General features: G+C 46.9%; 1 protein-coding gene across 4 annotated transcripts in view; it reads left to right on the top strand.

Annotated features, from left to right (window-relative positions):
- SUSD6 (sushi domain containing 6) overlaps positions 1 to 16,665 on the top strand; it is a 93,240-nt gene that overhangs the window by 37,217 nt on the left and 39,358 nt on the right. For 2 of the 4 annotated variants that reach the window (XM_027571784.2, XM_027571786.2), the window contains exon 2: positions 5,328 to 5,532. In XM_027571784.2, coding sequence (XP_027427585.1) covers positions 5,412 to 5,532 — 121 coding nt within the window. In that variant the 5' untranslated portion in view covers positions 5,328 to 5,411. Of the gene's footprint in view, positions 1 to 4,909; positions 5,048 to 5,327; positions 5,533 to 16,665 lie in introns of those variants that run through there. The other 2 variants (XM_027571785.2, XM_027571787.2) reach the window with 2 other exon arrangements.

Here is a 16,665-nt window from a genome sequence, read left to right as displayed (position 1 = left end):
TCCCCTTTCTGGACTAAGTCTGAAGCAAGAAAAGGATTTATGTTGGTTTTACCCATCCAGTTCCCTCTCTTAACTAACGGAGAGATGGGTCATGGTTTAGGAAATAATCTGTCCTGAAAATTACACGTAGACTGAGGCTGATCTCATAGAACTGTAGAGAAACCCACTTTGCACCTGGGAGCCAAGTTTGACAGAGTCAGGACTCTTGTCTCCACAGAGGAGAGAGCTCAGTAGAGTGTAACATGACCCTGCTACTCCCACAGGACCGTGACATTCTCCACAGGGGTAGGCCCCAAGGCAACCAGGCACATGGGCTGAGGAGATCTGGGCCCTGAGCTGTCTCAGGGGCAGGGTGCCCTGGCTGTTTCATGGCTGGCCTCACCTGCTGCTGCTGCTTCCCTAGGCTGTGAGCCATTTTTGAAGGTGACTCCCTTAATCTTCTCAGGCTCTTTGGTTAACCTGGAAGCATCTGTGGCAACAATAAGCAAGCAAACCATGTGGACTTTGGGCTCGTGTTACAGGTTACCCTTTACTCCAGAATCCTGTCATGTTTTCATCATCATTTTTTTTATGGGCAGTTTCTCAGATAGCCCTTGGCTCCTAGGCCAAGACGGTAGATAGAAGGACCCAAGTCTTGCCGGTTTACAGAGCTGTCCTTTGTATTTTGTCCTTTTTGAGCCTCACTAGAGAGTAGGGAGGTAGTTAAAGCAAGCAACAGCCCCATTTTATAGATAAGGTTATAGAGGCAGAGGTGAGGTAAGTGGCTTCCCCAAAATCAGAGCCATGGATCCTCATAGAGGATTATTCTGAAGGAAATGAGCGTTCATGATGTTCAGCAGAGCACAGTCATCTAGCTTTTAATGTTCTGAGTTCACAGAGGTGGGAGAGACCAGACGCTGACCTTGAGGGCTTGACATTCTAGCTCGTGGGGTCTCTTTTTACCACATACTCTTGGGGCAGCAGCACCAGTCCCAAGAAGGAATATCAGAAGGATGAATGTAGATTTTCCACGACTCCTCCGGTCCCCATATTTTAGAGGGGAAGAGATGTGTTATACGCAGAGAAGCTTGGATGTTGTGGTGAATTCTCTAGCTGACAGAGAACTTCGAGCCTTTTTTTAGATGTGGAAATGGAAGCCAGGGAGCCTTCATGACCAGCCAGTTGTTTGGTGGCAGAGAGGGGACTGACTTGCAGCCCCACTTCCTCTCGTCTTACCTCGTAAGTTTAAATGTTACATGCCTTGTGAGGGTGGATGAGTGCCAGCTTTGAACATGAGGCTTAGTTCCAGGCTCCTCTTTAATCACAGTTTTTTCCCAAAATTTTTTGTGGTAAAATGAAATTGGTCATCTTAACCAGTTTTAAGTGTGCAGTTCAGTGACATTAAGTACATTCACATTGTTGTACAACCGTCACCACGATCCATCCATCTCCAGAACTCTTCATCTGGCAAAACCGAAACTCTGTTCTCATTAAGCATGAACTCCGTATTCCTTCCTCCCTCAACCTCTAACAACCAGCATCTACTTTCTGTCTGGGGAAGAAAGGTACCAAAGGGATACTCAAGCGAAATGGATTCTCCTCCTCCTCCTCCTCCTCCATCTTCTCTTTCTTCTTCAAGTTTTTGTGTGTTTCTCTAGGGGTAATGAATATCTAGTTAATTTGTTCTGAAGTGTTTTTCTTTTCACTTGGTCTAAACTCACAATTCAAGAACAGGTTTTATTTTATTTTTTTAATTCTGTGTTCAAAGCAGATCCCTTCTTAAAATGATGAGATGTATATAGGTGACCCTTTCTCCACAGTAGCTGGGTTCTCCCATTCTGAGCAATACCCTGGGGTTGTAGGGCTTCCCTTATCCCTGTATTACTTCTGAAGCACTAACTCTTGGCCTAGCCTTGCATGTAAACACTCCACTGGCTACCCTCTATTCATCTTTCTTCTTTGCAGAGTTCCCATCCTCATTACCCCCATCAGTTCTGCACTTGATCAGTTCTTGGGCTTCATGGTGGAATTGTTGGTCCTTTGGCCCAGGTAGCAGCTTAAGCAGTAAGGGAGGAGTCAGCAGTTGTTTCTTTAAAACAAAACAGGAGGTCATATGTGTGCATTTTCTTCCTAATACTATATTGGTTCCTCCCCACAGTATTCATGAGTTTGGCAAGCATTTGTTCTCTGTCTTTTCTGTTAAGTAATTCAGAGTCCCTGACTTTAAGGAACGTTGAGTCTGGTGAGGTGAGACAGATAAACATGTAGATGTATTAACCTGTTAGAGAGGTATAGTCATGGCAGGGTGCTCAAGACACTTTGGGAGTAAAAATCCCTTCTTAGTCCTACTGGAGGTGGGCCTGGCGTGAAGTGTCAGAAAAGAATTCCTCCAGGAGATGACCCTGTGCTGAGCCCTGAAAGTGACTGTATTCCGGGCAGGAGAAGCAATCAGGTTTATTTGAATGTCAATCAGTTTGTTGAGGGAGGAGACAGGCGGTCTGTAAGAAAACCTTGCTACATTAATTTTATCTATTTGAATAGGTAATACATGCACAAGATACAAGGCTTAAGGAGATTAAAGGGGACCACATACAGTGAAAATTGAGTTCTTTTCCTGTTAACCACTCACTTCTCCTCCCTGAAGGCAATCGTTAGGTACTGATTCTTGTGCATCATTCCAGAGATTTTTCCGGGCATACAGGGTGTGTGTATGTGTATCCCCTTTAAAAATACATGCGTACTCACAAATGGTTTTCTTCACGTGCTAATTTTGGAAGTCATTCCATATATGAGTACAGACTGACCTGCCTTGTTCTCTTCAAACCAGGGCATAGTATTCCATTGCATGTGTGTATGACACCTCGTTTAACTTGTGTCACTTCAATCCTTGTCCAGTACAAAGCATGCAGTGACTGTCTTACTATCTCACATCTGTATCATTGCTCATGTGATTTTTGAGGACAGGTTCTAAAAGCAGAACTGATAGGTTAGAGAATGTGTGCATTTTGGGGACAGATGTATCTGAAAGAGCTCCACATTAATTATAAAATACTAAATTTAAGATCTTTACCACTTGGTGCCCCCCTGCCCCGCCTCCAAAATCCTTGCCAGAGTGATCTTCCTAAATGAATTTGGTCTTGTAACTTCTCTGTTTATAATCCTGTAAGCTCTACATAGTTTTCACTGTGAAGTTTAAATTCCTTAGCTTAGCCCTTAACTCTGCTTCTGCCAAGAGTGCTGTGCTCCCATTATTCTGTTCCACTTGTTATTTGGTACCTTCTTTTTTTCCTCCTTTTTCACTAAACATATGCACTAGCAGTCAGCATCATCTCCTCTGGGTAGTCTTTCCTGATTACCTTCACTTGTGCACAGAACATGTAGGCACCATTCTGATCCAGCCTCATCCATTCACTGCAAAAATATTTGTTGTGCACGTGCTGTGATGTGGCACAACCAGGTATTATGCTCAGTGATCCACTGTTTGTTGCCTTGAGGGGATGATGACTATCTGGTAGAGCTACCTGCTGTGAATGAATCCAAAATGGCAGCACCAAAGGGCCTGTTGCTAACTGGGCATATTCTTTAACCTCTTCTGACCTTGGTTTTGGCATCTATCGAAGGAGGAGGTGAAGCCTAATGACCTCTAAGGTCTTATTAAGCTCAGGCCTTATTAATAATGACAACAGCAATAGCAGGCCGTGTTTACTGAGGACTTGCAAAGTACCAGGCACTGCCAAGTGTTGTCTGATCCTGATCTTTACATCAAACCTATGAAGACATATGGTTATTGTTCCCATTTTACAAATGAGGAAGCTGAGGCTAAGAGAATTATTTGGTCACATGGTCATAATGGAGGAAACAGATTTGAATTTTGGCATTCTAACTCGACTGTTCTTAACTACATAAATATATACACATTCCACATATTTACACACACACAGTTTTGTGTACTATTTTGGGTCACTTATAGAATCTACCCCCAGACCTCTTCAGGAACCATCCCTTTTCTAGAGCTTTAAAGGCTCAAGTTGGAGCCTGGGTAAGAGCTGTGGACAGAAGACTACTATAGTCACAGCTCTTTGGGGGTAGTGAGTAAGGTTAGCTCTGTTCTTGAACCCCTGGCTCATGCTCATTGAAGACCTTCATAGCTGCTTTTCCTTCATACTGAGACAACTCATGTTGCTGTTTGCAGTCACTCTCTTTAGCAGGGGATGCAGGCCTGAGTCAAGCCTTCAGACACAGATGGAAGGCAGGGCTGGTTAATACCTCTGGCAGAATCGAAGGGGCACCCTTTATTAGCGTTGTCGATGGCAGGCTCCCTTATCTATTTACATAAAGCCTTATTAATGGAGAAGGAGGTGTGTGTATGGAATTTAAAAAGGTACTGTAATCTTATTTGAATACCTGTTATAAACAAGGATAAATGAAATCAAATGAGTTAACCAAAATATAATAGGCCTATATCAAAATGTATTTTCAACTTCTCTGAAGGCATGTAGAAAATAATCCCTAAAAGTCTTGACCCCGATTTTTTTTTTAAAAGACTGGTTCCTAGTCGTCTGAAGTCATAGTCTGAACTAGAGGCGGGGGGGGGGGGGGCGGGGGGGGGCGGGGGGGGCGGGGGCAGTTAACAATTACAGTCCGTCCTCCCCCTAGTCGGTGTCAGGTACCGTCAACAAGTGTAGCCTCTGGGGTCACAGGTGTGTCAGGTGAGCCTGGATTAATTGGTCCATTTTTGAGATTCATGGCTGTGCAGTCAGCGTCACATCCTCAGGGGCTCATCCAGCCTCTGGCAGTTGAGCAAGCCTAGCCATGGGCCCTTGGCTCCCGCTGCTGCATTCCTTCTCTAGGCGGTGTATTTCTCCCTTTAAGACACGTGTTCCCTATTTTTTTTTCCTTTGGTCGGTTGAACTCGCTCTGAGTCCAAGTGGCCACGGCAAAGCCTGACTCAGGGGTGTAGTACTCTGTCAACAGCTGCCTCTCTCCTGCTCTCTGTTCGAGGCTTGGAGGTGGTGGGGCAGAGCCTGGGCAGCTTCTGAAAGCTCTGTGGTGCCTGACAGATCTCCAGGTGAGCCTGCGCTTGTCTCCTTGCCCTGTTGCAAGGATCTGGCTCCTGGATGTGGACGCTGATGGCAGCTTGCTGCAGGCCTCGGCATTTCCCCAGATACACGTTGAAAAGCCACTTACGTGCCTGTCCTTTCTTGGCAGCAGGAATTCATTTACTAGAATTCTTTCAACTTTGTATGTGATTATAGCTTCCTTACCAAAGTGCCTACTTGCAACAAACTTATGGCTGAAGTTTTCACTTATGTCTTTGTTTTTTTGTTGTCCTGTTTTTTTTTTTATAGGTAAATCTACCCGTGGCTGACTTTAGAATTCTTACTTCTGGCTTTTAAATTTTTTCTTTTTAAAATAACTTGGACGGATAAAAGATGTGCCATGGCAGGATAGCACCAAAGAGCACTGCAGCGTTGGCCGTGGCCTCCGCGGGACATGGAGTGTTCCTTCCACTGGTGATCCTAAGCACCCTCCTTGGAGACAGCCTTGCCTCAGGTGGGTTCGGGCCTGCCTCTGCGTGGGGGAGGGAAAAGACTTGTACCATTGTTAATCCCAAAGCCGGGATAGGGGACTCTCCCATCTAGCGGCCAGTTGCAATGAGAGCAGAGAGGGGTGGTGGGCTTTTGTGCTGTGGAATAGCGGGGGGCCAGTCCTGGGGGTGTGGCAGTAAGGGGCCTCCTGAGCCAGCTGGAGGGAGGGGTGTGTATGAACATACTGGGGATGACGTTATCGGCCCTCTCCCCACAGCTGGAGTCACCAGGTAGGATAGAGCTGTAGGGTTCAGAACATGATAGGCAGCAAGGGTGCAGGTTTGGGAATCAGACTGCCCGTGTTCTGAGTCCAGTGCTGCTGTTGCTGGCTCTGGGACCTGAGGAAATCTCATTTCTGTAAGCCTTAATTTCCTCAGCCACAGAATGGGATAATACTAGTACCTACCTGGGAGGGTGGTTCTGAAGATTGTCTAACACAATAGGTGCTTCATGATTGTTAGCTTTTTATTGTTTGTTCCTTGTCTTTTTATGTTTCTCTCAGAATAAGTAGAGTTGAGGTCTTGTGATTTAGTGAAAGCAGGACCTGGTCACTGACACTCTAAACTTCGTGATCTTGGGCAAGCCACTTAGCCATTCCATGGCTCAGTTTCTCCATTTATCAAATGAAGGGGTTGACCTGGATACCTTTAAGGTCATATCCAGTTCCCTCCGTCTGTATTTTCATGACTCTAAGGACTTTCTGATTGAAGCTGGTGAGCTGCAAGAGCCCTAGCAGAAGCTAGAAATGCAACCGTGAGCCTTTTTGAGTTTGTATGATCCTTATTGCCTTCCACAGTGCTCTGAAGACCCTTCTAGGTTCTCTTCATGTGGTCCTCTAGACCTGGCGTTCTTTTGGAAGGGGCATATTTGGGTGTGTACTGTAGGCCTCTGGGTGATGCTAGAGAACCTCTATAGAGCCTTTGTATCTGTGAGCACCAGTAGGGGTCTCAACTGATTATGATTTAAAAAAAAAATTTTTTTTTAAGATTTTATTTATTTATTAGGGAGAGAGAGAGAAAGCACAAGCAGGGGGAGTGGGAGAGGGTGAAGCAGGCTCCTTGCTGAGCAGGGAGCCTGATGCGGGACTCGATCCCAGGACCCTGAGATCATGACCTGAGCCGAAGGCAGACGCTTAACGACTGAGCCACCCAGGCGTCCCTGATTATGATTTTTTAAAAAGATTTTATGTATGTATTTATTTGAGAGAGAGAGCATGCACGCACACAAGTGGGGACAGAGCAGAGGGACAGGGACAAGCAGACTCTGTGCTGAGTGGGGAGCCCGGTGCGGGACCCGATCCCACAACCCTGAGATCACAACCTGAGCTGAAATCAAGAGTCGGACTGAGCCACATTTACCCTTCAGCTATTATGATTGAACTCAACAGTAATGCAGCCCCTACCGGACTTCATTAGATATATAAGGTGGCAGTTTTCTTTGGACAGCGTTCCCTGGAGAGGGATCTTGAAGGATGGGGGCAGTGTGGTATATTGCGGTGTATAGAGTCCCCCTAGCTCAGTGCTCTCTCTCATTCTCTGTCAACTCCCACCACCCACTTACCCAACACATACAGATAATGGTGCAATGAACTGCTGGAAGAAATAGTTATGCACTTGTTTTTGCATTGTAGCCTTCTCCACCACCCACATACAGATTTCCTCTTCTACTGTCTCCTCTTCACCCTGTTCTGACACTTAAACCTTTCCCATAAAGCCTAAGACCTCTTTGGCTGTGAGGAGCTCCTAGCATAGCCAAGGAGGCCATTAATGATCAGGACCTCACAGTGTGGGCATTGTGGCTGTTTGAAGTTCCAAAGGAAAAGAAGGCCAGAATCCACCAACGTACAACCAGGTGAAGCAGGGCTATGTTCACAGGGCTTGGAGCCACAGCCAGAGGGGGTCTCTAGAAGTGGTAGTCACAGAGCCATAGGATGTCAAGACCCTGTCTTGTTCACCACTGTATCTCTAGAGCAGAAGTTGGCAAGCTACAGTCCCTGGACCAAATCCTCCCTGTATGGCCCATGAGCCAAGAATGGCTTTATATTTTTAAATGATCAGAAAAAAGATCAAAATATTTCATGATACATTAAAATTGTAAGTTCACGTTTCAGTGTCCATAAAGTTTTATTGGAACATAGCACTGTTCATTCATATATATTTTGTCTGTGGTTGTGTTTGTGTTAGAGTGGCAGTGTTGGGTAGTTGTGACATAGACTGTTGCCCCCAGAGCCTAAAATAGTTAGACTTTAAAACATTTGGCCCTTTATACAAGAGGTTTGCCACCCTACCCCTAGCCCAGAACAAATGGTGCTCAATAAGTATGTGCATGAATGGAATGAGGATTTTAGAGGTCATGTACTTACCTAGGTCCTAGGGCCAGGACCAGGACCTGGCTTAGTGCCTGCTACACTACCAAGACCGCCTTTTTCCCAGGCTCCACTAGGGAAGCTGTCCCATTGTGTGACCTGGCAATATTAGGGCAGAACATCTGCCTTTGGTTTCTGAAGTCTTTAGCCTCTTTAGCTTCATTAAGCCATTCCACCTACTGCCACCCTCCTTTTTTATGGGCTCCACCCCTGCCTCCCCCCAATCTCCCACCCTATTTTCCAACTACCCACACCTTCCCAACTTTCCATCCAAGGTCTGAATTCAATTATCAGGGACTGATGGTTTCAGACTGGCTGGATAAAGGGATTATTATTCTCCAGTGTGGAAAAATGTATGTCTTTAGTGTGGGCTCAGAGCAGGATGGAAAAGTTGGCTCTGTAGTTTTTTTCCCCTCCCCCATCTGTACAGAATCCTCCCTCCCCTGCAACCCTCCCCCCCCCCCCCCACCGCCAAGTCTTTTCTACTCCCTCTAAAACGTGTGCTGGCACAGAGTAGGATGCAGGCAGGGGAGGGGGTGGTCCCATTACTTAGATCCAGCGCACCATGTTGCTGTGTGTGTTTCCCTCTCTGAAGTGGCTTCTCGGGGAAGGAGGCACCCACTCCTTGGCCTGAAACCTGAGCACACCTGTATGGCTGTGCCTGCCATAAGCAGCTTGCGAGACAGGCTTGCCAAGAAACCAAGACTTGCAGATACTCTGAGGTCGAGGAAAGGCAGTTCAGTTCAGGAAAAGTCCCCTTTTCCTCTTGGTGCATATATTACCTGCTCCTGTAGCTGCACCTGAACACCCACTCCAGAAGCATTTTAAAAGGAGATGCTTGTAAAATACACAGCCTTTGTTACCCAGTGGGCCCTAGTAGACCTTGATTGTGCTTGTGTGTGCATGCACACTTGTGACTGGGAGAATCCCACTGGACATAGTTAAGTGGGCATCTTGTAGGGGGGCAATTCATCTGTATCGTCTCTGGTTATAAATACCACAGTCACCCTTAGTCTTGGTAATAATTGCTTAGGTGTAGAAGAAAATAATCATGTAGGAACAGGCACTAGAGAGTTCTGGTGCAGAGTTGTGCCATGATCGAGGTTTAGTTTTCCATCTCGGTTTCAAGAGGCAGTAGGTCCGGCTTCCCTCTTGGTCATTCCTTAAACAGAGATGGAGAAAATTATTGAAGGTTTTCCTTTTGGGGCGTGGCAATAAGAAGCATATCTTATCTTCACACCTGGTTCACACCATGCAGGCAGAAGATCAGAAATAAAGATAAAATCTATGTGCGGAGTACCCAGCATGCCTCTCTTCTTGGGCTAGAGAGGAATTAGGGTCCCAACTGTGTAGCAGCCTCTCCCAGATCTCACAACTCCTTCCTTTTACCTGTGATTTTTTAAAAAATATTTATTTATTTGTGAAAGAGAGCATGAGCAGCAAGGAGGGTCAGAGGGAGAGGGAGAAGCAGACTCCCTGCTGAGCAGGGAGCCCAGTGTGGGGCTCCATCCTAGACCCTGGGATCATGACCTGAGCTGAAGGCAGACGACGCCTAACTGGCTGAACTACCTAGGCGCCTTTACCTATGATCTTAAGAAACTTGCTTTATTAAAAAAGAAAAGGAAAAGAACAAAAGAAAAGAAACATGCTTTATAACCTTAGGCAGATCACTTGACCTCTTTGTGTCTCCTTCAAAACGGAAACAAAGTCCTTAAGGATGTGAGGTTGGTGTTGTGTAGACTAATAAAAATGATTGGAGGGCACTTGGCACATAAAATGTGCGGTGTAATTCCCATATAATGACAACAGAGTTGGTGCATGACCCACTGTTGAGTCATGCTGGGCAGGAATTTTTATGCAGATGACATCTTTTGCTGTCTTTAAAAAAACAAAACTAAAGATGCAAAGTCATTTTTTCTGTTGAGGATAAGGAAGTGGGACCAGGTGTCTGACTTGACCAGTTGAGGAAGGATTGGTTACTTCTGGAAACCCCTTTGCTTTCCAGAAAGCTCATGTTTGCATAGTGTGATGGTCTCAACCCGGCCACTTGCTGACTCATGTAAAAAGCTTTTGATGTTCATTCTCTCCCTTTCCTCAGGATATTTACTGAAAAAAAAAAACTCTGTATTTTATTTGTTTCTGATTTTTTTTTTTAAGATTTTATTTTGAGAGAGAGAGAGAGAGCACATGAGTGAGGGGGAGGAGCAGAGGGAGAGGGAGAAGCACACTTCCCGCTGAGCAAGGAGCCGGATGTGGGGCTTGATCCCAGGATCCTGGGATCATGACCCGAGCCAGAGGCAGACGTTTAACCCACTGAGCCACCTAGGTGCCCCTGTTTCTGATTTTTTTCCCCCTTAAAGTGTTTCCATGACACTGTAGGCCATGTTAAACATCACACAAGCACCTAAAGCAATTTTAAAATAGCAGGGAAAGCAGCCATCTACATTTCTATGCAGCAGAGTGAGAAAGTCTGGCAGTGTTCATCGAAGATGGAAAATATTGAGAACATGGCTCTCAGGGGTATGATGCGGTTTTGGCCCTTGACTTTGCTGTGGCTGGGAGATGTTGGGGGTGGCCCTGGCTCACCTTGCCATCTCTGAAGGGACCTGGGGTCAGAGATAATGTACAGTGAGCTGAGAGGAGAGGACAGGCAGGAAGCTGATGCATATAGAGCATCATTTATATGTCAGGCTCACTGTGTATCATCCCATTTAAAGCTCTCAGAAAGGATGTGCACTGGGTGGTCATGTAACCATTTTACAGATGAGAAACTGAGGCGGAGAGAGGTTACATAACCTACTCAGGCAGGCACTTGTCGGTGGGGAAGCTTGCTGGGATTTGTGCCCAGCCTGTCTTAACTCTGCTGCCCATGGTCTGCTGAGAACCACACTGCCTGTGCTGAGTGGCAGGTTCTCTGGACCCATTTCTCTGTCTCCCTATTGGAGCACTCAGGGCAACCTTCAGAGGATTCTTTTGACAGAGAAATAAAGACACCATCTGTGTTTTCTCCCCTGGATAAAGGATGAAGGAGTCATCACTGGGTTACCGTGTTTGCCTCTGTGGTAGTTTCTGTTCTCATCTACAATGGCCCTTGGTTGTTTGGTTCCCAGTTTAGGAACAAGGTTTGCCAAGGCGGTTCTATTCTTGGAAAGGAACAATAGGGACCACAGCAAATTGTTTGCTAAATGAGGATGTAGTTCCCAAAACATCCGCAGAGCATCTTCCTGTCAGTTGTAAACACTGCTGATGAGGTGATGTAATCTCTCCATGGTGTAATTACCTGTGACTATAAAAAGACTTGGGGATTGTGGGAGGAGGCTAGATGGGTCATTATAGGCCTTGCTGAACTGTGGCATCACGAAAAGACGTTGAGAAATTACCCTCCTCAGGCTAATTGTTGTACCATGTTTAGAACATTGCAAACACATGGTATTGGCCTTGAACTGTAAGTTTTGAGGAACAGAAACCAGGAGTCCACCAAACTGAACATCTGAGTGGGTTGAATTTTGTTAAAGCCCTCAGTCAACACAGATTCCACCTTCTAAGCAAAGGTGCCCCACTACCCTGGCATAATTTGTGAGCGAGGATGTTATCCTTACCTGCCCAACTCCTTCTGCAAAAGGGATCACAGGGTGCTTTAAAACAAAAAAACAAAAACAAAACAAAAACCCAGAGTCTGCTTTCAGAGTTCTTAATTATTCTAGTAGGTTTGCAGGTTTTCTTTTCCTCACCTCTTACCCTCTGGGAGGTTCCTTTCCTCTGCATCACTCAGGAGTGTGAGCCTGTGGAGAGTATGAGCAGCCCTCGCTCCCATTGTATATATAAAGCACTTAGGACATGGCCTGGCATACAAAGAAATAGTTCCCAGGTTGAAAGATAAGATTGTAGCATCATTTGTTACAGCCTACACTTCTGATGCCACAGCTGCTTAGTTCAGACAGACTCAGGGTAGGAAGGTGCTCCTTGTTTCTTCCACATATCTTGGATTCTGTTTGGTTCAATCCAATACATACTGAGTAGAGTTGGATACATACTGCATGAGTTATTCATAATTCGTAAGTTCCTAATTCTCAAATAGTACATGTTGACATCCTACCTATGAAGACAGGGAGGAAAGGGCAGCAGCGCCCCTTCTCGATGTTGTTGCTGGGGAGGGGAGGGGGGCCAGCTAGGTAATCTCACAGTAAGCCATTCCCTTCATAGAAGCTGCCTTGTTGTTTCAGAGCCAGGGTTCCTCAAAGCTGCTGTTTGTAAGGAACTTTTGGAGTCATTTTTCAAATGCCAAGAGTCTGCTCTTTTATTTGTTTGTCCGAGGTTGGGGGTGAAGCACAAGCAGGGGGAGCAGAGGCAGAGGGAGAAGCAGCCCCCTCACTGAGCTCCTGGGACTCGATCCCAGGACCGTGAGTTCATGACCTGAGCCGAAGGCAGACGCTTAACCGACTAAGCCAGCCAGGTGTCCCGGGTCTGCTCTTTTAAAGACATTTTTCGTTTCATTAGCACCGTGATGTGGTTGATTGAAGGATTAGATTTTAAAAGATTCCTAAACACATCTGGGAGAATACGTCTGAAGTTAAAAATAAGAACTGTCTTATCTTCTCTCCATTTGGGAGTCCTTTTGCCTTCTCCTACTTTTCTTAGCTCTATTTGATAGCATTTCTTCTTTGAAGAGCCTTTTTCTACCTAGATTCATTTGCTTCCCCTGAGATGGAGATTTTCCCTATGTTTAACTTCTGTGACTTGTTAACTCTGCCAGTAACCAAATCTTACAGTACAATTGTTTAATCATTCAGAATTCTGGGAAGTAGGGCAGGGAAGATAAACAGGTTCTCTTCAAGGTTTCTTCTTTGCAAAGCTTTTTTTTTTTCTTTTTTTCTTTTTTAAGTTCACAAAAGTATTTTAGGCATTTCAACCCGAGAGGGGAAATGTGTCTCAGGAAGTTATGACCAAGTACAAACAGGGTTATAAAATAATTCTGTAGCTTTTGTTATTCTGAGTAACCAGCAACACTTTATAAAATATGAAAGGGCCTGACAGTCAGTTCTTCACATGTAGTAGACACATGTCTCCTTGGGAGAGGGCAGGACCTGTGTGTCTATTGTCACTGGCTCAAGTTCTGACAGTTGGGCCTTGTTGACTCTGGCTATGATGGGAGGCACAGGAGAATGTTGTTGAGTTCATCACCCACCAGATGAGGACTGAGTGGGCGTGAGGAACAGCCCAGCAATGTTTACTGAGCACTGGTCATGACACAGTGAGGTGTGGCACCAGATGAGAGAGAGGCGTTGGTTATTTCTGCTTCCCAGTTGATCTTACTACTTTGGAGGCCAGATTGCAAAGGACTCAGTTGTGTCTTGAGCCAGTGCAGCCCTACTAAACCTCCTGATGACCATGCATGGTTGCTCAGAATTGCTGATTAATGGCCTATGAAGTTAGCTGGTGACTTCAGTAGGCCATGTGGCTCTCTGCTTCATACCCTTCCCTCCACAGTAGACCCCTTCAGTCCCTGATCTCTGAGGTCCTGTACATGTCTCTCCATCTCAGTGCTTGGCATGTGTTTGCATATAAGCTCCTTGAAGACAAGGACAAAGTTGCTCCTTTGCTATAATCAGGCCAGTGATCATCCCAGGTGGACCCAACAAGCACATCCTGGGAAAGGTACTCTATGGGGTTAGGGGCCCCTTCCAGCAGGATTGTGCAGAATCATGGCTTGTCCTGCAGATGAGGACAAGGTAGTCAGGTGCACGACTCTGAGATGCAGCACCTTGTGGGCCTCTGCACTGATTTATGGTTCCCCATAAGATTCCACCCCCTGCTTTCTGGGGAGAACTGAAGAACCATGTGAACGGATCTTTATGCCTTAGGGGATGCAGGTGCTGAGGCTCTTCTGAGGAGAAAGGAGTGGGACTGGGAAGGCTGCCTAGAAGAGTTCATTGCAGTATGCTAACTTTCAGCCTGGGTAAAGAACTTTGAACCCAGTGTGGGTGTGGATCCCCTTAGGTGATGGGAGGCAGGAAAGATCACGAGGAGGAATGCATGCTGGCTCTGAAACGTATCCTGACACTGGGGAGGGGCTGGAGAGGGAAAGCTTGAATGGGTTTGGCTCCCCTTTTCCCACCCATAATTCCCTCTACTCATCCCTCAAGTCAAGGCTAAGGGGACTCCTTTTTCCCCTTTCCCTGAACATTAGCACCTTCAAAGCCTATTCTCATTGTTCTTCCAGTGGCTAGATTCCTGTGGCCGGAATTCTGCCTCTTCCCCTTCCTCCCAAACCTCTCTTCATCCTTCAAAATCCAATTCAAAGTCACTTCCTCTAGGAGACACCACTAATCACCTTACTACTAGAATTAATAGGGTCTGGGGGAAGGAGAGTAGGCTTTGTGTATATTTCTTGTGTGGAATTAGTAGGAGCTCCTAGTCCTTTCTCTTGAGGATGTCAGAGATTTTCCTATGAACAGGATTCCAGTTCTGGGTTCTGGGAACCTTGACTGTCTTTGGAAGGAATTGGACAGCTTGTTAAAACTTCTGGGAACTGAAGGGGTTACCTGGGTGGCTAAGTCGGTGAAGCGTCTGCCTTTGGCTCAGGTCATGATGCCAGGATCCTGGGATTGAGCCCTGAGTTGGGCTCCCTGCTCAGCGGGGAGTCTGCTTCTGCCTCTGTACGTCTGCCCCCCCACCCCCCAGCTTGTGCTTTCTCTCTGGCGCTTTCTTCTCTCTCAAATAAATAAATAAAATCTTAAACAAACAAACAAAAAAACTCGGAATTACAGCTTTGGGAAGCCTGAACCCTTTGTTCTGCAGATCATGATACACACACCCTATAGACTTGCTCCAAGACCTAATGACTCCAGGTTGCCAGGGTTGCTGTGGTACATACTGGGTCTGGTATTTTCGTAAGCAGCATTGCGTCATTTAGCAAGCACATGTTGATATAAGGTGGGCAGGGAGGACAGCAGGAGATCTATAACACCATGGAGGGCTTTTTGGGGCCAGGCACTGGACTGGATGGTGGGGGATGTTCTCACTGGTCCTTGGGTCCTTGTGGTACGCCGGTGGGAGAGCGCAGCTGCAGCCAGGGGCAGTGCAGTGTGCTGGGAGGAGCGCAGAGCTAGGGGTTGGGCACGCTGATGTACTCACAGTGCCTTGCCGACGCTCCTGCTGCGTGCCAGGGCTGTGCCTGCCGCAGTCCGGCGTGGTGCAGGCTGTGGTCAGGGCAGTCACTGCGCTACGGGAATGCACGGAAGAGGGGTTCCTGACTCGGATTGGGAGGGCCCCAGTAGCCTTTTCTGAGGGAGGGAAGTCTATACCCAGAGCTGGAGGTAAATAGGATCCTGTGAGTAGGGGAGATGAGATGGCATAGTAGGGTTAAGAATGCAGGCTTTGGGGCCAGACAGGCTGGTTTGAATCCTGGCTCTGCCACTAACATGTAGATCACTTTGAGCAAGTTTCTCAAAGTTGATGTCCTTCGGTTTTCCTGTGTGTGAGATTGGGATGATAACACCGTGCCCGTATAGGGGCACGGTGTTCTCATCATTGTTGTTATGTGGCACCTCACCAGTGGCAGGGACAGACAGCATGGTGGGGGCAAGTGTAGGGAGGACAGGGAGAGAGTCAAGTATGGTGTCTGCTCTGCTTCCTTGACTCTTCCTTTGGACCCTGCTCGGCCACTTCTGTTGAAACCCAGGAAGTCCAGCCGATATACTCTGTCCCCTAAACTGGTGTGTCTCTCGCTGTGCTGGATAAAGGGTTGGTCTCTATCCTGGTGGAGTAGGATTGGAAGCTGAGGTTTCAAAACAGAAATAAAGTCCAGCCTTAGTCTGAGAGCTCAGAGATTGGGCTGAACATCACCAGCAGCACAGTTTGGGGGAAGCATCTGGGAGGCGAGACACTGCTGATGGAGCCAGTGCTTCTCCTGCTGAGTTGTCCCACTTGTTGCAGTTGAGGAGGAAGAGGAGAGGGAGTAGGAGGGAGGGAAACAAGGTCTGAGCCAGAGTGTCTTAAGGATCAAAGGGTGAAAAGAGAAAACAAACACCAGCTAATGGATTCAGGGTTGAATGAGTCTAAACAGGGAAATAAAGAGGGCTGGGGGAGGGTGTTGGTTTTGGTACAAGTTGTAGGAAAGGTTGGGGCTGAGAAGATTGGTAGTTGTGCCCCTGTTTGCCTGTGGGAACCGGAAGTGACCGGCTAAGTGAGGCCCCTTCCAGCCTGCTGGAGGGGTGGGGGTCACTCAGGACAGACCTCTCGTGCTCTGCCTGTGCCCAGCCAGCCCATGGGAGGCGTGTCTGACAGGGACTCCTTAGCCAGTCTGCCTCACAGCACAGGGTCCCACGGGAGTCTGGCTTACGTCGGAACCCCACGGGAGGCTCCTAATTGATTAGGACGGGAGACGAGAGGAGCAGCTGGCTTCTGGGGTGTGCGGACACATTCCAGGAGTCTTCAGCTTGGATCGGAGCTGGGGTAATTGGATATGTCAGGGTGAGGACCGTCTGTGATTTGGTGTGTTTGGGGGTGTAGAGAACTCTTGTGACTGCCAGCAGAGATACGTCTCGGGTTTCTTTAGAGTGGCTCTCAGCAGAGGAACTCATTCTCCACGCTCTTGTTCTCTGTTCTTTGTGGTTAGGCAGTTCAGAGGTTTCGAGGTCCCTCTCCCTGGCATTTAGAAATTCTGTTAGCGGTAATGGCAGACCCTGGCCATTGTGAATAATAGGATTAGATGAGGTAATATATGTAAAAGTG

This window comes from Zalophus californianus, chromosome 6 (assembly GCF_009762305.2).
Source record: "Zalophus californianus isolate mZalCal1 chromosome 6, mZalCal1.pri.v2, whole genome shotgun sequence".
NCBI lineage: Eukaryota > Metazoa > Chordata > Mammalia > Carnivora > Otariidae > Zalophus > Zalophus californianus.
Note: the sequence above shows the minus strand (reverse complement) of the source record. Positions and strands in the feature narration are given on the sequence as shown.